Source organism: Sus scrofa, chromosome 3, assembly GCF_000003025.6.
Source record: "Sus scrofa isolate TJ Tabasco breed Duroc chromosome 3, Sscrofa11.1, whole genome shotgun sequence".
Classification (NCBI taxonomy): Eukaryota; Metazoa; Chordata; class Mammalia; order Artiodactyla; family Suidae; genus Sus; species Sus scrofa.
The window spans coordinates 102,899,912-102,922,631 of NC_010445.4; the positions used below are offsets into that span (position 1 = coordinate 102,899,912).

A 22,720-nucleotide genomic window follows, 5' to 3' on the forward strand; every position below is an offset into this window, starting at 1 on the left:
TGGAATTGGTGTTCTTGTAACTGTGGCTTGAAAATTACTTACCTCCTACCAACACTATTCAATAGAATTTACTCTGATGATGAAAGTGTTTTACATCTACACTGTCTGAAATGGTAGCCACATAGTGACAGCTGAGCACATGTAATGTAGCTAGAGTGAACGAGTAACTAAACATTTAATATTATTTAATTTTAATTTACTTAAATTTAAATGACTGCATGTGGCTGGTGGCTAACTGTATGGGAAGCCCAGTTCTAGAGGACAGGGAAGACTGCTTCTCTCAGGCTTTGTAGTAGTAGTGGTTAAGTTCAAGGTTTTATTTTCCATAACTGAATAAAGAAATTCTGGGAGTTCCCGTCGTGGCGCAGTAGTTAATGAATCCGACTAGGAACCATGAGGTTGCGGGTTCGGTCCCTGCCCTTGCTCAGTGGGTTAACGATCCGGCATTGCCGTGAGCTGTGGTGTAGGTTGCAGACGCGGCTCGGATCCCACGTTGCTGTGGCTCTGGCATAGGCCGGTGGCTACAGCTCCGATTCGACCCCTAGCCTGGGAACCTCCATATGCCGCGGGAGCGGCCCAAGAAATAGCAACAACAACAACAACAACAACAATAACAACAACAATAAAAAAGAAATTCTATACTTCTAAGAGACAAGTGTTTTAGGATAAACAATGATTCTTTCTAATGCTTACTTTTTTATATTTTTGAACTTGAAAATTAACCAGGGGTAGTTCTCTAGTGGCTCAGCAGGTTGAGAATCTGACATTGTCACTGCTGCTGGCTCCGTTTGATTCTTGGCCTCAGGAACTTCCTTATGCTGCGAGTGTGGCCAAATAAAAAAAACAAGAAAATTAACCAGGATGCTTGAGCATGTGGTTGATCTTTTTTTGATATTAATAGAATTATTAGCAAGTAGGCAGTATTCGGTTGCAAACTACATTTAAAATTATTTCATAAGATTGAATCATTTACTTGAAAAGATAGAATGCTATGGCTATATTGATAAAGGATTGTTTTCTTGCAGTTTCCAGAGTGTGGATTCTTTGGCATGTATGACAAAATCCTTCTCTTTCGTCATGACATGAACTCAGAAAATATTTTGCAGCTGATTACCTCAGCAGATGAAATACATGAAGGAGACCTAGTGGAAGTTGTTCTTTCAGGTAAGTAAATAGCTTTATTTTGTTGCCTTTTTAAGTTAAAGCTCCACAATTTTTTTTAACTTTAGTGTTCTGTTACCTAGTATAAGTTAAATAATTTTTTTAACTAGCTAAAATAAATCTAACAATTATTTGTAATCATGTCACCTTGAGAAAATGGTTTTGTACATCAAAATAACTACTTACAGACTACTTTTGGAGCTAAAATTATTTGAAGCTGGTGAACTTCCTAAAATAAAGTTTGAAAACCACACTATTAAATGCCGAACATAATTAACGGTTCAGTGAAACTTTCAGAGAAAAAATGATTCTGTGCACTTTGACATAAATGATCATGGTCCATGTTCTTAATCTCATCGCAATTACAAGTATAAGGTTTATGTAACTTTTTTTTTTTAAAGCTTTGGCCACAGTAGAAGACTTCCAGATTCGTCCACATACTCTGTATGTACATTCTTACAAAGCTCCTACTTTTTGTGATTACTGTGGTGAAATGCTCTGGGGATTGGTACGTCAGGGCCTAAAATGTGAAGGTATGTGTTCTAAATTTTTATATCCCATTTGAAATAGGATTTCACATTTGCATTCTGTAATTATCTGTGAAAGAAGGTTATCAGTTGGTGACTAAGTGGTACTCAAGGTTTAGATTTGGAGAGATCTGGTTGTTCTGAATTAGAATTGGCAGGGGGTAGGATGCAGGTGTACATTTTTGATTAGTCAATGAGCTTTTTCTGAAAAGGGCCAAAGAGTATACATATTTTAAGTTTTGTTGGCCATGTGATCTCTTGAAATGACTTAACTCTTGTAGCATGAAAATAGCCATAGACAGACTGTAAACAAATGAGCATGCTGTGTTCTAATAAAATTATTTATGAATACTGAAATTCAAATTTCATGTAATTTTCACATGCCATGGGAGGAGTTTGGTACAGTCCACAGTCTGCTCAAGTGCTCTAAGTCAGTGGTACTCAAACTTTATTATGCATCAGAATCAAGGCCTCAAGGATTGTTAAAACATATGCTGCTAGGCCCCATCCCCAGAACTTCTGATTCAGTAGGTCTGGGGTGGAACCCAGTAATTTAGATTTCTAACACATTCTCAGGTGCTGTCTTGGGGAGCACACTTCCAGAACCACTACTTAACCTTAACTTAACCTTTCTACATGTTTCCTTTTCTTGGCTTGTCATCTGGGTTCTTCATTAGGATAACTATTGCTGCCAGAGAAAATAAAGAAGCATCTATTTTTTTATGTACACACTTCTAAAGTTTTGTTTATTTAAAAAAAATTTTTATTTTTTAAAATACATTTAGGCTGTGGATTAAATTATCATAAACGATGTGCCTTCAAGATTCCAAATAACTGTAGTGGTGTAAGAAAGAGACGTCTGTCAAATGTATCCCTGCCAGGACCTGGCCTCTCAGTTCCAAGACCCCTACAGACTGAATATGTAGCCCTTCCTACTGAAGAGGTATGTATTTTAAGATAATAGAAGGGCATTTTACTTCTTACTCTTTATTTTTAGGTTATATGATATTTTTCCAAAACATAAGTTTTATGTTAAATAGTAACATTGCTACACTTAAGAAACTTAAAATGCGTTACTGCACACAGGGCTTATTAATACTAATGAATTGCATTTTGAACACTTTGGGATCATCTTATCACTTGGACCACAAGATCAGTCTCTTGATCTCCACACTTCATTACAACCTAATATACAGCTTTGGTTATATCACTCCCCACTGAGAAACCTTTATGTATTTTGTGATTCTAGCAATTTGTACTGGTCACCATTTCCTGAACATACCCATTTCCCCAAGCTTTTGCTCTTGTTAGTTTCTGTTACATGCTTTTTCCAGACCTAGCTCAATAGCTACCTTACCTGATCTTCCCCTAGAAGTTATTTTTCTGAAAGCTGTAGAACTTTTCAAACTTCCCTAGTGGTGTATATAGCATTATACCTTAATATCATAGTGTTGGTATACTAGATTGTCCTCACAGAGTTTATGATCTTTTTTTTTTTTTTCCTTTTTAGGGCCACACCCCTGGCATATGGAAGTTCTCAGGCTAGGGGTTGAACCAGAGCTGCAACTGCCAGCCTATGCCATAGACACAACAACTTGGGATCCATGCTGTGTCTGACCTACATCACAGCTCACAGCAATGCCAGATCCTTAACCCACTGAGCAAGGCCAGGGATTGGACCCTCACCCTCTTGGATCCTAGTCAGGTTCATTTCCACTGAGCCACAATGGGAATTCCAAGTTTATGATCTATTTAGAGAAGACAGTGTTCATTTCTTTGTCCCACCATCCTGAGCACCTTACCTTGTAGTTTACTAAGTTTTCAGTCATAACTGAATGAGTGTTTGACCCCACTCATCCTTATAGTATTCCAGTGAGAGATATTAGATCTGTATACCATGAGACAATTGGAACTCAGATTGGTCAAGTGACAACACTGAAGTTGCAGAGCAAAGTAGTAAGCAGTCTAAGAAATCAACCCAGATCTGATTGTTTTTAAATCAGTAACTTTTCCTTATATATTATACCCCTCAAGGGTAAATGTAATAGATTGGGGAAGAGAGAAGTAACTGCTTTATTCATTTGATACTACCTAAAATGACTTCCGTCCATAGATTGCAGTTTTAACATTAACTTATCTCTGTAACCTCTTTGGTCTTCTGTATGTTAATGGCAAAATCAAGTCTTTTGCTTTTTGTCTTGACACCTTCGTCATAAGATTTTGTTTACCAAAGCACCAGAATAAAAGCTTTTGAAATTCTTTCATAAAAATCCCATATTTCCATGTTGTATAGACCTATTATGGGATTTTTAAAGTAGAAGAAGAGTTCCATGGCATTAGGAACTGAGAACAAAGAGTTATTATAAACATATGCAAAAGCTTGGGGAAAGATTGGAAATAGAAAAGTTAATGCAATTTATATACAAACTGCACAGCAAACTTTGCTGAGACTGGGGACTGTAGGGTGAAAGTGTATCTTGTTTGGGAACCCCACAAAAGATACTGGTATGTCAGTCACACCCTAAGTATTGCAAGATTAGGAAATAGCAGGACAGAGCAGATGAATAAAGTATTAACTTTTAATTCATTCATTTATATTTTATCCTGAAGATGGAAATTCCTTAGGAAAGTAAAAGGAGTTGACATGCTTGAATTGGTTAGATTGTGCAGTGTATTTTAGAACAAGTAGAAATTGTAGAGAGGAATGTCACAGGGTTACATTTGTCCGTCCAAGCATGCAGTCTCAAAAAGGAGGAAGGTACAGTAAGAGAAGAGCTAAGAGCTCATGGAGGAAAATCAGAGGGAAGGAAGCATGGTAAAATGATACTGAGGGAATGGAGGAGGGCTACATATGTTATTCCCACTGACTGTTTTATCAGCTCTGCAGAATCACTGTGGTGCTCCTTTCTGTACATGGAGGAAGGGTGGGCCAGATTAGAGCAGGACTCCTTAGACAGCTGAAGCAAGCAAGTTGGTTTTGGGTTTTAACATTCTTTTTGTAGTTTTCTTAAATTCCTTCATAATTTGCTTTAGAACATTTCTGACTACTTGTTAGTAAAAGACTGTCCATCAGAGGCTCCATTTGTGTTGTTTTTATAGGCTGTCCTCCAGTGGTCTGTCCTTTTTCCTTCTTTGCTTTCTTCAAAAAAAAAAAAGCCTTGTATTTTCTTGTCCTCTTATTTTTCCTATATGCCTCTTTGTCTTTTAGTTTCTTCTGGCTTCTTTTGCTTCTATTGGTTGAACATGTCAGTATAGAATGACTCAACTTCTCTGAGTTACAGACATTACTAGTTGTAGAAGGCAGTTTTGGCAGTGAAGATATAGGCAGCTACAACAAAATCTGTAATTAGCATCTGTAATCTAGATAGTAGTTAGATGTTTGGATTTTATCCTTGAGAAAATGGCCTGTATTCATTTTCGTATCCCTGATGATATAGTGTAGGGCGTGGCCTGTAATAATCAGTGAATGCTGAATGAATGGAATGAGCCACATTGATCTGACCTATAATTTAAATTGATTATTTCCTTTGTGTACATAGAAAGGTTTATAGTTTAAAAGTCCATTTGTCCCTCAGATTACACAAAAATTTTTAACCAGTGCCTTTTTTAATTTTCCTTTTTGCTCACCTAAGAGAAAAAAACTCAAATAACTGGAAAGTTACTCAAAATATCAAAAAATTTCTTAAAGCATAATAACTAGGGGCAAAGTTGGTTAGTTTGTATCTACCATTATATGTATCATCATAATTAATTAAACTTAGATTTTTATAAATACTTGCTTTAGTATTTGTTACACTTGAAAAACTAGAATTTGTTTCTAAATATTGTCAGACATTATGTTCAGTAATTCAACATGGGCAGCACTAACACTTTCTGAGTTTACTTAATTTTCCTGCCGATTCATTTCTTGGTAAGGTCTTTGAAAGGATTAAACATATTATAAATTCATTTTAAAGTTTGGTTTTTTGTTTGTAAAATGTCATATGTGCAAATAACAGTTAATCAGTGAATGTGAAGATGAAAGTATATATTTTTTTCTTTGGCATAAATAATAGCAAAAAAATTCTACAATTTTCTCATTCAAGGGTTGGTAAGTTAAGCTTCCAAAGCAAACCGCTGAAATCCACATTTTTAGATTTTTGGCTTTAATTTTGAAATAAATGGCTTTTGTGGTCAAGCCCTGTTTTTAATACTTTGTTTTTAGTATTGACTTTCACTTATTGTAATTACTTATGTTTTAGTCGCATATTCATCAAGAACCTAGTAAGAGAATTCCTTCTTGGAGTGGTCGCCCAATCTGGATGGAGAAGATGGTAATGTGCAGGGTAAAAGTTCCACACACGTTTGCTGTTCACTCTTATACCCGTCCTACAATATGTCAGTACTGCAAGCGGTTGCTGAAAGGCCTCTTTCGCCAAGGAATGCAGTGCAAAGGTAAGGTTGGATGTTTCTCTTAATTAAAATTCCTATTTGTTTGTGTTAGCAAATAAAGGTTTAAAATATTTTTATTTCAGAAGCATTAAATAAATTGGTCCCATAGGTGTTTACTGAAAAAGGAAAAAATAAATAAGCAAACACATGTATTTATTGATGACTGCTATCTGTAACGTGTGCTATATACAAGGAACTACGTTGAAGAAAAATTAGAGTGTAAATTGCAGAACTAGAATTTGGATCTGAGGTATGGCTGCTTAATATTTGCCAATATAAAACTGTGAGTAAGCAAGAAGCTAATATTTGAGCTTAAGTCATTCCTATTCTAGAGCCAAACACTGCCCAAAATATAAAATAATGCTTTTCCTCTTTCCATTAAATATTCATACACACACACACTCACACACACAATATATTACAGAGATTTTGTTATTTTTGTTTTTAATTATGTAGCTATGAAAGCTATACAGAAATTGTTGTTTCAGAGAGTACTCAAACTGAAATAGGCAAAATATAGTAGAAGCCACTGGAGTTATAATAGGAAACACATATATTTGGATACTAACCCAGAAAATTAACATAGTATTCCAAAAACATAATGAATCAGGTTTTTAATAGAATAATGAAAAAATGTTTTCTTCTAGGTACATGTTTTCATGCTTTTTAAAGATGATTTTATCTTTCTGTCTCATATCTTATCAACAATGCCTCACGATCATGTTAAAATCAAAATACAGAGTTTCAATGTGTTATTAGGCATTGAGCTAGGATAAGGTATAAGTAATCTCTCTATAATCTTATGTCCCTGTTTTTCATGTGAATATTTTAACAGTTTTTGATACCACCATACTTTTTATATAAAACTAGTGCTATCTAGGTAAAACATTAGAGTTGAGATCTTTGCAATAATAAATCCTGTTTACAATGTTAATTCGAATAATTATATGTAAATTTAACTTAAGTATATAAGAAAAGTTTCTCTTTTGAGGGGTTGGCGGGTGGTTGGTGCATGAAGATCCCAGGCCAAGGATCAAGCCTGCTCCACAGCAGGGATTAAGCCAGATCCTTAAACTGCTGAGCCACCAGGAAACTCCAAGAAAACTTTTCTTGGCAATATATGGCTGCATAGGAGAATATCAAATAGAGAATATATTGTCCATTTGTTGCCAAGTACCTAATAACCACCAGGCAGGCTTAATTAAATGTTGAAATATTATTTCAACAGCTTATTTTTTAATATGAATTAATACATAAATTAATACTTTAAAGTATCATCACTAAAGTGTGCTGGCAAGCAGCCACGAAGGAGTGTTTTGGGAAAGAACATTGAGAACAGATGTACAAATTCACGCCAACAGATTATCTAGGCAAAAATAGTAAATAGTGCCATTTTGCTGAGAACAGAAACACTGTAAAACCATGTGCAAAAAAAGAATAGTATTTTATAGAGGAACTAAAGTAAATCTGTAGGTTAATGAATTTTGGAATTAAAACCAATTAAGTCTGCTGCTGGATTATTAGAGCTCTAAAAGAAAAATGTTTTATGCTTATATTGGTTCAGAAAGTAGCAGACTTATTTCTCTTTAGCTAAGCTATTTTAATTTTCAAAAAATCATAATTTATTTCAGTGACCCCCATATTTTTATAATATGATTAAGGTACTTAAAAAGTAAAACAGTAATTTTCATTCACTTGTCAAGCTAAGACCAAAAAAAGAAATAGTTAAGATAAAATACTCATGCCGGATCATTTGAGAAAATAACAATTCTAAGAGCAGCTATTCATTCATCTGTTTGTTTTCTGCTTTGTTACATTAAAATTTTAAGGCATTTTAAGGCATTCTTTCGTATACAATAAAAGAAAAAATAAACAGGAGTTTCCATCGTGGCTCAGTGGTTAGCAAACCCGACTGGCATTCAGGGGTACACAGGTTAGATCCCTGGCCTTGCTCAGTGAGTTGAGGATCCAGCGTTGCTGTGAGCTGTAGTGTAGGCCAGCAGCTGAGGCTCTGATTTGACCTCTATTCTGGGAACCTTGTTATTTTCACAATTTGTAAAACCTCTTGAGATAAAAAATTAATTATTTAGATGTATGCAAGATATTAATATCATATATGATCTCCTTGGACCTCTTGTTTTGAAAGACATTGTTACATAACACAAGTTTTATCACCCACCAAGTAATTAATTCCATGGAGCTTTTTCTTCTAATTTACCCTGTGCTATTTGCTGGATACCCAGAATTTTTTGAATCAGAAGGGTTACAAAGTTATTCTGAGTCAGGACTTGAAATTATTTTTACCCAGTTATTGCTGGTAGAAGTATTTTGAAGGTGATGTTAGACAGTAATTATAGCACTATTTATTGAAGAAGTTCTTAAAGCACACGTTCCTCAGCCCCACTCCCAGAGCTGCTGATGTAGCAGCTCAGTGGTGGAGCCCAAGAACATGCATTTCTGACAAGACCTCGAGTGAATGTTGATGCTGCTGACCATAGTTTGAGAACCACTGAGTTACATAGTACTGTTGAACAGCTTGGTCCCGATGACACTGATCCACAGTTCAGTCAGCTCTGAGGTTCCTGCAGGCTGAAGAGAGACATTATATACTACATGTATAGTAGTATATAACGGAAGCCCAGTCCTTCCTCACAAGGTTGCGTGGGAAAGCCCTAATTGCTAATAAATGGTTGTAGAATCACAGTCTCTTCTGCATATGTGCCAGGTCCTAATAATTAGGAATTAAAAGTAAGTGCCTGACAAATGTTGGAAAGGAATTTAATCAGCCTGAGAAACTCTTAAGGGAGATGTGGAAAGAAGAATATGAAGTAAGGGAAGGAAACATGGAGCTGCCATCAACATTTTGACAAAGTGTTATACCAGTAGTATAAACTTCATTTTACAGATAAAGAAACTGAGTGCTGTGCAATTAAACAGCTATTAAGAGGTGGTGTCAGAATTTGAAACCAGACCTTTAATCCAAGACCTGAGTTATTAATTATACTCTTATTTGTGAGTAAAGAAAGTCTTTAACCATATCTGATGATGCCTTTTTACATAAGCTAATAAGCTAAATATTTTATTTTAGATTGTAAATTCAACTGCCATAAACGCTGTGCATCAAAAGTACCAAGAGACTGCCTTGGAGAGGTTACTTTCAATGGAGGTAAAAGCATTTTTCTTAATTTCTTTAAAAGATCACAACTCTTTTGTGTATTAGGTTATCGTAGGGTTATATTTGCATATTTTATTTTGATTAGTTTCTTTGACTTTTTTTCTGATTTAATAATCAAGCAAAATATGGAAATAAGTAATGGTATATTTTTATTAATTATGCCTTCTTGTCTTTCCTTTACCAACTCTGTAGTCTAACGTGGCCACTGGTGCTGCATATCTTCTTTTAACTTTAGACATCACAGAACTTATTTTAAAAATCTTGGTGTTGTTGCAGCTGTGGCATATAGTGGTAGGTGCAGCTCAGATTCAGTCCCTGGCTCAAGAACTTCCATAAGCCATAGATGTAGCCATTAAAAAAAACAAACAAGGAGTTCCCGTCGTGGCGCAGGGGTTAACGAATCCGACTAGGAACCATGAGGTTGCGGGTTCGTTCGGTCCCTGCCCTTGCTCAGTGGGTTGACGATCCGGCGTTGCCACGAGCTGTGGTGTAGCTTGCAGACGCGGCTCGGATCCCTTGTTGCAGTGGCTCTGGCGTAGGCCAATGGCTACAGCTCCGATTCGACCCTGAGCCTGGGAACCTCCATATGCCGCGGGAGTGGCCCAAAGAAATAGCAAAAATACAAAAAAAAAAAAAAAAAAAAAAAATAGAGTCCCATGATAACGTGGTCTCTATCTACAAAAACAAACAAACAAAAAACCTGCAATAGTTCCTTAGAAAAAGGACTGTTTCATAGTTCTAGTATTTTTATTGACTGTTTACTGTATGCCAGGCACTGTTCTAAACTTATATATGTTGGCATTTAAAACTAAGAATAACTTTTTGAGATTGAGATGAGGACTTAGAGATGAGTAAATTTAGGCATAAAAACATTAAGTAACTTGCCTAAGAAATTCAGTCAGCAAGTTAGTTGAGTTGGAATTTGAAGCCATATGGTTTGGGCTTCTTAGGCCATAATCTTTGGAACTCATTGGACTGTCTTTTTCTTTCTCTAAGAAATAATCTTTAGATAATCATTTTTGCTTTTTTGCCTGTTTGGTTTTTTTTTTTCCTCTTTTCAAGATTATATTTATTAAAGTGATTACCTTTTTTGAAAGGAAGGAGTGATGACTGTAAACTTTCAGCATAATTTTTCCTTAACATTCGCATGCTGGTAAAAATTGAATGTTAAGTAGTTCTGTAGAAGGAAAAGCATAAGGAGTAGAAATTATACACCTTAAGAATTTAACATTTTTTCTTGATGGCATGTTTTCGGTGGTTTCTACCACTACCAGCAGCATGATTAGTTTTCTTTCAGTTACTCTGAATTAATGCAATTTTCTATGTTACTAAAGCCTTTCCTAGATTTATGTAGTTCATACACTTTGCACTTTTCTATCTTTTAACAAATGGATATGAAATATTATTTATATTTATTTTAATGTTCATTTATCTGTATATTAATGAGTTTGAGCTTAAAATATTCAGTGGTCAGGGTTTTTTCCTCTGTAAATTGCCTGTGTCATGTTACATATTCTGTTAATTCTTTGTCAGCTTTATTGAGATGATTTGTACACCTTACAATTCACACATTTAGTTAATTAACAGAATTTTGCAACTGTCTCTGCAGACTAATGTTAGAACATTTTCATCTCCCTGAAAAGAACTTCATACACATTAGTAAGTCACTCCCTACCCCCTCTTCCACACTAGCCCCTGGCAACCAGTAAATCAACTTTTATTTCTATGTGCTTATCTATTTTAGACATTTCATATAAATGGACTCATACAATGTGTAGTCTTTTGTGACTCGTTTCTTTCACATAGCATAATGTTTTCAAGGTTCATCCATTTGGCAACATATATCAAAGTTTCATTATTTTTTAATTCACAAATAATATTCCTCTATGAATATACCACATTTTATCCATTCACCAGTCAATGGTCCTTTGACTTGTATCCACTTTGGAGCTATTATGAACAATGCTGCTATGAATTTTTGAGTACAGTTGAGTATATATGTTTTCATTTTACCCAGGGTAACTAGCCAGTAGTGGAATTGGTGAGTCATATGATAACACTATGTTTAACATTTTGATAACTCAGAGTCCCATTGTGGCTCAGTGGTTTATGAACACAACTAGTATCTATGAGGATGCAGGTTCGATCCCTGGCCTCAATCATTGGGTTAAGGATCTGCGGTTGCCGTAAGCTGTGGTGTAGGTCACAGACGCAACTTAATCCTTCATGGCTGTGGCGTAGGCCTGCAGCTGCAGCTCCAATTCAGCTCCTAGCCTGGGAACTTCCATATGCCACAGGTTCAGCCCTAATAAATAAATAAATAAATAGTTATTTTAAAAAAATTTTGAGGACTGCTAAACTGTTTTAAGCATTTGTACCATTTTTCATTTCCCACCAGCAGTGTATAGTTTCTGCTGTATCCTAATTCTAATAATTCTGATATCTGCGTATCCTTGCTGCCACTTGTAATTGTCTGTCATTTTGATTATCAACATCCCGGTGAGTATGTAGTGATGTCTCATTATGGATTTGTTTTTTGGGAGGTTTTTTTTCCTTTTTTTTTAGGGCTGCACCTGCAGCACATGGAAGTTTCCAGGCTGGAAGTCAAATCAGAGCTATAGCTGCTGGCCAACACCACAGCCACAGCAACACCAGATCCAAGCTGCATCTGTGACCTACACTGAAGCTCACGGCAACACGGGACCCTTAACCCACTGAGCAAGGCCAGGAATCGAACCTGCATTCTCGTGGATACTGGTCAGTTTCTGAACCTGCTGAGCCACAATGGGAATTCCTCATTGTGGTTTTGATTTGCATTTCCCTGATGGCTAATTGATATTGCATATCTTTTATTGGTTATTTTTACAACTGTTTTGGAGAAATAATTATTTTGGTCCTTTGCCCATTTAACTAGATTGCTTTTTTTTTCTTTTTTTCTTTCTTTCTTTTTTTTTTTTTTTTTTTTTTTTTTGTCTTTTTGCCTTTTCTAGGGCCACTCCTGTGGCATATGGAGGTTCCCAGGCTAGGGGTCAAATCAGAGCTTTAGCCACCGGCTACGCCAGAGGCAAAGCAACTCGGGATCTGAGCCACGTCTGTGACCTACACCACAGCTCACAGCAACGCTGGATCCTTAACCCACTGAACAAGGCCAGGGATCGAACCCAAAACCTAGTTAATGAATTCCTAGTTGGATTCATTAACCACTGAGCCACGACAGGAACTCCTAAAAGTTCTTTATTCTGGATGTAAGTTTCTTATTTGATATATGATTTGAAAACACTTGCTCTCTTCTGCAGGCTATATTTTCACTTTCCTTTTTTTTTTTAGGGCTGCACCCACACATATGGAAGTTCCCAGGCTAGGGGTCAAATTGGAGCTGTAGCTGCTGGCCTGCACCACAGCCACAGCAATGTGGGATCTGAGTCATGTCTACACTGCAGCCAGATCCTTAACACATTGAGCGAGGCCAGGGATCAAACCCATGTCCTCATGGATACTAGTTGGGTTCATTACCGCTGAAAGGAACCCCTCTTTTAACTTTCTTGAGGTATCATTTTCACACACAGGTTTTTAATTTAATGAAGTCCAGTTAATTTATTTTCTCTGTTGTCACTTATGTTTTTGGTTGTAAATCTGTGAAGGCTTTGCCTAACTCAAGGTCACAAAATTTACTCTTATGTTTTCCTCTAAGAGTTTTATAGATTAAGCTCTTAGATTTAGGTCTGTGATTCTCTTTAAGTTAGTTTTTATAATTGGTTTAAGGAGGGTTTCCAATTTCATTTTTTTGCATGTAGATATCCAGTTGTCCTAGCACCATTTATTGAACAGACTGTTTATTCTTTCTTCGTTGTATTTTCTTAGACCCTTGTGGAAAATCAGTTGCCCAGACGTATAGTGATGGCTGTTTTCTTTGCTTTTAGTATCTTTTTTCATATCAAAATTTAAAATTCTAATGCAGTTAAGTTAGTTAATTTTCTGCCTTATAGTTTGTGCATTTTATTTTTTTGGTATTAAAAAATTATTATAGTCAATTTACAGTGTTCTGTCAATTTCTGCTATACAGTAAAGTGACTCAGTTAAACATACATATACATTCTTTTTCTCGCATTATCCTCTATTATGTTCTATCACAAGTGATTAGATACAGTTCCCTGTGCTATACAGCAAGATCTCATTGCATATCCACTCCAAATGCTATAGTTTGTATCTACTAACCCCAAACTCCCAGTCCATCCCTCTCCCTCCACCTTGGCAGCCACAAGTCTGTTCTCCATGTCTATGAGTTTGTTTCTTTTCTGATAGGTTCATTTGTGCCATACATTAGATTCCAGATATAAGTGATATCATATGGTATTTGTCTTTGTTTTTCTGGCTTACTTCACTTAGTATGAGAGTCTCTAGTTTGTGTGTGTGTATACCACATCTTCTTAATCCTTTCATCTGTTGATTTATATTTAGGTTGTTTCCATGTCTTGGCTATTGTGAATAGGGCTGTAAGCAACATAGGGTTGCGTGTATGTTTTTGAATGAAAGTTTTGTCTGGATATATGCCTTGGAGTGGGATTGCTGGATCATATGGTAGTTCTATATTTAGTTTTCTGAGGTACTGCCAAACTGTTTTTCATAGTGGCTGCACCAGTTTACATTCCCAACAGTGTAGGAGGGTGCCCTTTTTTCCACCCCCTCTCTAGCATTTGTTATTTTGTGAACTTGTTAATGCTGGCCATGCTGACCATTGTTAGGTGGTATCTCATTGTAGTTTTGATTTGCATTTCTCTAATAATTAGTGATGTTGAGCATTTTTTCATGTGCCTGTTGGATATTTGTATGTCTTCTTTGGAGAAATTTCTATTCAGGTCCTCTGCCATTTTTCAGTTGGGTTGGTCTTTTTTTTTTTTTTTTTTTTTACTGTTGAGTTGTGTAAGTTGTTTGTATATTTTAGAGATGAAGCCCTTGTAACTTACATCATTTGAAACTATTTTCTCCCATTCTGCAGGTTGTCTTTGGTTTTTTATGGTTTCCTTTGCTCTGCAAAAGCTTTTAAGTTTGATTAGGTCCCATTGGCTTATTTTTTGGTTTTATTTCTGTTCATTTGGGAGACTGACCAAAGAAAGCATTTGTATGGTTAATGTCAGAGAATGTTTTGCCTGCGTTCCCTTCTCAGAGTTTTATGCTATCTTGTCTCATGTTTAAGTCTTTAAACCATTCTGAGTTTATTTTTGTGCATGGTGTGAGGATGTGTTCTAATTTCACTGATTTACATGCAGCTGTCCAGTTTTCCCAGCATCACTTGTTGAGGGGACTGTTTTTTTCCCATTTTATATTCTTGCCTCTTCTGTCAAAGATTAATTGATTGTAGGTGTCTGGGTTTATTTTGGGTTCTCCATTCTATTCCATTGGTCTGTATGTATGTTTTTGTACCATTACCACACTATCTTTTTTACTGTAGTTTTATAATATTGTCTGAAGTCTGGGAGAGTTATGCCTCCTGCTTGGTTTTTTGTTTTTTGTTTTTTGTTTTTTGTTTTCCTCAGGATTGCTTTGGCAATTTTGGGTCTTTTATGGTTACATATAAATGTTTGGATTGTTTGTTCTAGTTCTATGAAAAATGTCATGGGTAATGTAATAGGGATTGCATTGACTGTGTAGATTGCTTTGGGTAATATGGCCATTTTAATGATATTAATTCTTCCAATCCAGGAGCATAGAATATCTTTCCATTTCTTTGAGTCTTCTTTAATTTCTTTGACTAATGTTTTGTAGTTCTCAGCATTTAAGTCTTTCACCTCCTTGGTCAGGTTTATTCCTAGGTATTTAATTTTGGCAGGTACAATTTTAAAAGTTATTTTATGGAGTTCCCGTCGTGGCGCAGGGGTTAACGAATCCGACTAGGAACCATGAGGTTGCGGGTTCGGTCCCTGCCCCTGCTCAGTGGGTTAATGATCCGGCGTTGCCGTGAGCTGTGGTGTAGGTTGCAGACGCGGCTCGGATCCCTTGTTGCAGTGGCTCTGGCGTAGGCCAGTGGCTACAGCTCCGATTCGACCCCTAGCCTGGGAACCTCCATATGCCATGGGAGCGGCCCAAAGAAATAGCAAAAAGACAAAAATAAATAAATAAATAAATAAAAGTTATTTTATAATCTTTTCTAATATTTCATTGTTAGTGTACAGAAACAACTGATTTCTGAATGTTAATCTTGTATCCTGCTACTTTGCTGAATTCAGTGATCAGTTCGAGTAGTTTTTGTGTGTAGCCTTTAGTGTTTTCTGTATATAGTGTCATGTCATCTGCATAGATTGACAGTTTTACCTCTTTTCTTCCAACTTGGATGCCTTTTAATTCTTTTGTTTGTCTGATTGCTGTGGCTAGGAGTTTGTGCATTTTATGTCAATCCAAGAAGTATTTTTTTGTCCTGAATCACAAAGTATTTTTCTGTATTTTCATTTAAGAATTTTGCAACTTTACATTTAAATACTGTCTCTGTTTAGGTGTATTGCTATCCCATTAATATAAAATTCTGAATTCTAAAACTTTGACAGAACCTTCCACTCTGGGCACAGATACAGATATTCCAATGGATATTGACAGTAGTGACATGAACAGTGATGGTAGTCGGGGCTTGGATGACATAGAAGAACCATCTCCCCCAGAAGATAAAATGTTCTTCCTGGATCCATCTGACCTTGATGTGGAAAGAGATGAAGAAGCTGTTAAAACAATCAGGTAACGTATGTGTATAGATTTCAAGCTACTTCCAGTAGCAAGCTTAGTCTAGGAGCTCCTTTAAGAACAAGCCACATCTCTTTAAGTAGAACCTAAAATATAATTTAAAATCAGTTAAGCTGTGACTAATACTTTTACATCCAATACAGTATTTTTTCTGCAGTAAATTATTTCGCTCTTGCCATCCACTCAAGATGAGAAGGTATGAGAATCCTGTTTTTTTTTTTTTTTTGTCTTTTTAGGGCCACACCTGCAGCATATGGAGGTTCCCAGGCTCTAATCAGAGCTGTAGCCACCACCCTACGCCACAGCCACAGCAACGCCAGATCCTTGGCCTGCTGAGTGAGGCCAGGAATCAAACCCTCAACCTCATGGGTTTCCGCTGAGGGAACTCCAGGAATCCTGTTTTCTTAAGGAGAAAAATGCTTTCTCTAAATATCATCTAGATATGATATCTAACTGTAGAGTAGCCACCACCAAAGTTCCAGAACTAAACCATCAGTTAAAGCAACCGGTTTCTTCACACAGGCAGATTACCTGATGTTAGAAACACCAGTAAGATTTTATACCTGAGAATGTTACACAAAGATGACAGTGATGAATTTGGGGGCAGTTTTCATATTACAGTTAATCTGACTGTTAGCACTTTGTAAAAATGCTATTGGTTTATAAAATTTAAATATCCTCCTGTGTGTAAAGAAATTCGGTTTTTTGTAGTTACAGCCTGTAGAACATACAATTTTGTGATAAAATCTTAACATTTTAGTATATTTTGTTTTTCATTGGCAACAAATAGGTGTTTAGAAAAAATAGATTATTATTCATCTCACATTACTAAATTCAGTTTGCCTTATCATTAAATTACACCTATCATTATCATTATCATTATTAACAAATGTTTACTCAGTTTGGAGACTAAGGAGAACTTAGTTAATTTCCTAATCATGAGTACTTTGTAATATAAGAGAAAGTATTTAACCATTTGAGACTCAAAAAACAGTATATTTTTCACACAAATCTCCCAAATTGCTTTTTTTCTCCAGCTGCACTTTTATTGCCTTGCTTCATTATTACTTAATTTGACTCATTTTATTATTTATTTTTATTTTCTTAATATCTATAGATCATTTTCCTTTCAGTATCTTCTACTCTAAGCACTTTTTGCTGACAACATGAATTAATAATGGAATTTGACATTCGAACATACGAATTGGAGTATAGATATGCTTACTTTTTGACTTGTTCTGAATTTACTAATTTATCATGCTGCCTAGGGTAGGAAGATTTCTTCTCAACAGCAATGTCAAATGAGACCCTCTCCTGGGCTCCAGGTTTTCCAGTTGAGGAGGATTCTTTCAGCACTGTTCATTGCTTTTATACCTTGTGACCCTCCAGAAAATATGAATGACAAATAATGATGACTTAGAGTATTATCTTCATCTTTCACACATTAACTATGTATCATCGTAGCAGGATTAATCTATTTTCTTGTTCTTAAGCCATTGTTTGTCTTAAAGATATTTTGAAGAATTTTTTAAAATCTTGATGAGTTTTTAGTATTTTGATTTTTTAAATTGAAATTATAAATATTTGTCATAAATTTTAAATTACTTTTTAGTCCATCAACAAGCAATAATATTCCGCTAATGAGAGTTGTACAGTCCATCAAGCACACAAAGAGGAAGAGCAGCACGATGGTGAAGGAAGGGTGGATGGTCCATTACACCAGCAGGGACACCCTGGTCAGTAATCATAGACATTTTATTATGGTAGTGAAACTGTTATGTTCTTTATTTTGAACATGTTTTAAATCAAAATGAGAATGAGATATGTATTAAAACATCATAGTACACTAGAACTATAGTTAAATTTGTAAAGAATTTTCAAAAGGTGGAATATTTAATGTACTGTTTTTGTAAACTGGTAGAGCAATAGAGATTCAAAACAGGTCTGTGGCACAACACCAAATGCACAGTCCATGAAAGAAATATTAGCTAACACTGAGCTTCATTACAATTAAAAACTTTGCTCTGTAAGTTCCCATTGTGGCTCAACAGTAATGAACCTGACTATAGGATTCATGAGGAGACAGGTTCAATCCCTGGCCCTGCTCAGTGGGTTAAGGATCTGCTGGCGTTGCCATGAGCTGCAGTGTAGGTCACAGATGCAGCTTGAATCCTGTGTAGCTGTGGCTGTGGTGTAGGCCAGCAGCTACAGCTCTGATTCAACCCTTAACCTGAGAACTTCATATGCCGTGGGTGCAGCCATTTAAAAAAAAAAAAAAGACAATAATAATAATAATAACTTCTGTTCTGCAAAGATTGAAAAAGCAAGACAGACTGGAAGGAAATGAGTGCAGAAGAGACGCCTGTTAAAAAAACTGTTCTCCAGATTATACAGAGAACTCTTAAAATTCATCAGTAAGAAAACAAATAGCTTGACTAAAAAATGGGCCAAAGACCTTAATGCTTACCTCACCAAAGAAGATACATAGATGGGAAATAAGTGTATGAGTAGATGTCCACATCATATGTCCTCAGGGAAATGCAGATTTAAAATGAGATACCACTACACAACTATTAGCATAGCCAAAATCCTGAACTCTAACAACCCTAAGTGCTGGCAAGATGTACAGCAACAGGACCTTTGATTGCTGGTAGGAATATCAAATGGTATAGCTGACTTTAAAAGACAGTTTATTGGTTTCTTATAAAACTAAAAATGCTCTTACCATAAGATCCAGCAGTGGTATATACTCCTTGCTGTTTACCCAAGGTCCACACAGAAACCTACATATGGATATTTATAGTAGCTTTATTCATAGTTGCCAAAATTTTTAAAGCAATATATATCCCTCAGTAGGTAAATGGCTAAACTGTGCTATATCTAGACAATGGAATTTTTTTCAGCACTAAAAAGTAATGAGCTATCAAGCCATGAAAAGACATGGGGAGTCTTAAATGTGTATTACCAAGTGGAAGAAGCCAATGTAAAAAGATTACGTACTGTATGATTCCAACTATATGACATTCTAGAAAAGGAAAAATTATGGAGACAGAAAAAAGATCAAGGTTGGGCATGGGGACAGGTGGGGATAAATAGGCAGAACATGGAATTTTTAGGGCAGTGAAAGTACTCCATGTGATAACTATAATGTTGGCTACATGTCATCATGCATTTGTCCAAACCTATAGAATATACAACACCAAGAGTGAACCATAGTATAAGCTATAGACTTTTGTGATTGTGATGTGTCAGTGTAGGTTCATCAGTTGTAACAAATGTACCACTCTAGGAGGGGTGTTGACAGTCTCTTCATCTTCCCCTTAATTTGCTGTGAACCTTACACTGCTCCAAAAAAGTATTAATTTTAAAAAATTATTTAAAGTCACCAAAATTCTGCATGGCAAAAAACAAAAGCAAAGACAAATGGCAAACTGAAAAAAGTATTTTCAACTCATCTTCTAAGCAAGGATTAATTCTGTTATATGTAAAGAGTGCCAACAAATTGATAACAAAAAGACCACAACAAAATAGAAAAATGGGCAAGGAATATGAACAGCAAGTTTACAGACAAAATAGAAGTGACCTGTAAATCTAAGATCTTGATCTAATCTTTAACAAAAAAATGCAATTAAAAATTTAACCAAAATTACCAGTTTTTATTTATCTGTAGCAAAGATCAAAAAGTGTAGTACCATGCTGCATTAGAGAAAGTTTGAGTAAATGGTCACTGTTATGTTACTGATGAGACTATAAATTGGGTCCGATGTTGTGTAGGATAATTTAACACTGTCGAGTAAAATAACCCAGTAAGCCAGCCTTTATAAATTTAGCCTATAGGTACATTGCCTGTCTGTCTGTGTAATACATACGTATTTGTCTGTGCATTGCTTAAGATTCTCAGAAAAGAACCCCCCAAACCTAATAACATTGCTTGCCTGGAGTCAGGGTGGGAGTGAGATTTGAATGACAATGGAAGTATACTTTTCAATGCATATGCTTTGAATTTTCTGAATTTTGAACCTCATGAATTTTAAACCTCTTCAGAAGTACAAATTTATGAATAGAAGTGAAAGGGAAAGGAAAGCTCAGGCACTTTGGAGGAGTCTTTACTTTTGAGCCTCACAGTTTTATTCTCTTTACTTTATAGAGAAAAAGGCATTATTGGAGACTGGACAGTAAATGTTTAACATTGTTTCAAAACGAATCCGGATCAAAGTATTATAAGGTAAAGATGTCGTATCTTTAAAAAGTATGTGTACATTAAAAGATGTGTTTTTCAAATATATCTAAATAGTATTTATTAACTGTTATGTTGGGATATTACAGCTCTGCCTAATAATGATTTATGGAAGTCACTGTTAAGTTCTCTGTTGAAGCAACTGTCCCCTGCCCCCTCCATTTTACCCCCACAACAGCCCTGCTACCAAAGGTTGTTTTCTGTTCTGTGTTTCTCGGTTTTGGTCTGCCTGTCAGGTTGCTCCTGCTTTCCTTCTGGATACAAGTGGTCCTATGTATCTGTAATGCCTTACCATTTTAAATAAGGGACTTGAGCATCCATGGATTTTGGTATCTGCAAGAAGTCCTGGAACCAATCCCCTTTGCCTACCAAGGGATGCCTCTGCTAGAATTTAGACTAGACTGCTAAGAAAGTCCATGAGCATTGCAGGTTCAGAAGAGGCCAATGTAGTATTGGCATTCTCCCATATTCCATTTTACCTTAGCCTCCAATCCTCAGAGGCTTCTTTTGGGTCTTCTCCTTTGTGTAATCCTCTTTGCTTGGCTTGCTTCACGTTTTGCCATGCCACAAACTGACAGCGAGCAAAATTGTCAGTGTGGCAGTAAGAAAGAGAATTGAAACCAATGAATTGCTTTGATCTGGTTGGGTTTTTTAAAATAAATTGTTTGCCTTAGGAAATAGACTAAACATAAATGATTATTACAATTATGGACAGAACCAGAATGGAGTGCTTAAACAACTTACAGTGATATTCCTCTTTTTGCTGCTGTTATTTCTCCTTTGTAGCCCTTTGGGGCTGTATGTTGCAGACAGCAGCCAGTAGGGTAGTTCTTAAATTGATTTAATGAGAACTGGGAAATGATGAGTGTTGGGTATACTGGCAGTTGCCCTCCAAAATCCTTTCCCTCCCTTTTGTTCTGTTGACCTACTACAGGCTTGAATCACGGCTTGGTTATTATACCCCATGCTCTGCCTCTGGCATTGGCAGACATGCAGACCATTCAGGGTAGATGTTATCATTAAGACTTGACTATATGTTCTGTGTACTGCATACTTGTGTGTGTCTTAATGGTATTCATTAGAAATGCCTATCTTTGATTATTTAATGTATTTGAAAATAAAAACAAAGATGTATTCACATTTTCTAATGTTTTAATTTTTTACTTTAGGAAATTCCACTTTCAGAAATTCTCCGTATATCCTCGCCACAAGATTTCACAAACATTTCACAAGGCAGCAACCCACACTGTTTTGAAATCATCACTGACACTATGGTATACTTTGTTGGTGAAAACAATGGGGACAGCTCTCACAATCCTGTTCTTGCTGCCACTGGAGTGGGACTTGATGTAGCACAGAGCTGGGAAAAAGCAATTCGTCAGGCTCTCATGCCTGTTACCCCTCAAGCAAGTGTTTGTACTTCTCCAGGGCAAGGGAAAGATCACAGTAAGCAATAAGCTTCTTCATAGCTTTTTTTCCCATTTGGTTCTTAAGCACATTGTGGGTGTGGTTGCATTTCTGTATTTATTTTTAATGCTCATTTTAACCTTTAGTAACCAATACCATTTTTAGTAACCGATACCACCAGTTAAATCCTTTAGACAATTCTGTTGGTTATAACATACACTTAAAATCCCCAGAGCTAGGCTCCATTTAAATCCTGGCTCTGCCAACCTGTTACGTGATCTTAGGCAAGTACGTTACATCTTTGTAATAGTACCTATTCTATAGGGTTGTCAGCATTAAATGAAAGAACTCTCATGGAATTAAATAAATTATCTGTATTAATATTTTGCTTCATGGTAGGATTTTCAGGCTATAAAGTCACACTTCACATCATACTCTTGAAATCTGCGAAGGCAGAAATGCTGTATTTCTTTTAACTGATTAAAACATTCAGCAACATTTAAAAAATTATTGAAACACATGTTCTTTGCACCAACAAAATTTATAAAATAAAACCTAAATTTTATAAAGGTTCAAGTGGACACTTAAGCAGAAAACTATAGTAAAATGTTACTTTTCCCCCATTGGCATTATGCTCTTTATGGGGAAACATCATTCGTTCATTAGACAAATACATTTAAATTGAAAGAAGTATCAGCCTGTTTCTAAATGTACTTTATTTCAGCTCACCTGTGCTACTTTGTATATCTATTTTTGGCATTGTGTAGGCTCTGAGCTACAATATGAAAGAACACAGAATTTTCAAGATTATTAAGGAAGATAGGACATACATACATAATTAAGCATTAGATGGTAGCATAAGGCAGTAGAGTGCAAAAATGAGTAATGCATTTCTAGAGAAACTCAGATATGAATAAGAAGCTAAGCAGAGACTTGAGATAGAAGAACCTGATTTGGACCTTGACTTTGGATCTCAAGTAGCTTAGGATAGGCAGAGCTGGGGGTGGTGGAGGGGTAGTATCACTGGAGTTGAAGAAATAATTGTGATCAAAG

At 36.0% G+C, this 22,720-nt stretch overlaps 1 protein-coding gene across 7 annotated transcripts in view; it reads left to right on the top strand.

Moving 5' to 3' along the window:
• PRKD3 (protein kinase D3) overlaps nucleotides 1–22,720 on the top strand; it is a 108,463-nt gene that overhangs the window by 59,246 nt on the left and 26,497 nt on the right. For all 7 annotated transcript variants that reach the window (XM_013996210.2, XM_013996212.2, XM_013996211.2 and 4 more), the window contains 9 exons: nucleotides 1,026–1,164; nucleotides 1,563–1,694; nucleotides 2,474–2,631; nucleotides 5,930–6,122; nucleotides 9,208–9,285; nucleotides 15,834–16,017; nucleotides 17,636–17,759; nucleotides 20,171–20,248; nucleotides 21,430–21,706. In XM_013996210.2, the coding sequence (XP_013851664.1) occupies nucleotides 1,026–1,164; nucleotides 1,563–1,694; nucleotides 2,474–2,631; nucleotides 5,930–6,122; nucleotides 9,208–9,285; nucleotides 15,834–16,017; nucleotides 17,636–17,759; nucleotides 20,171–20,248; nucleotides 21,430–21,706 (1,363 nt within the window). The remainder of the gene's footprint in view (nucleotides 1–1,025; nucleotides 1,165–1,562; nucleotides 1,695–2,473; nucleotides 2,632–5,929; nucleotides 6,123–9,207; nucleotides 9,286–15,833; nucleotides 16,018–17,635; nucleotides 17,760–20,170; nucleotides 20,249–21,429; nucleotides 21,707–22,720) is intronic.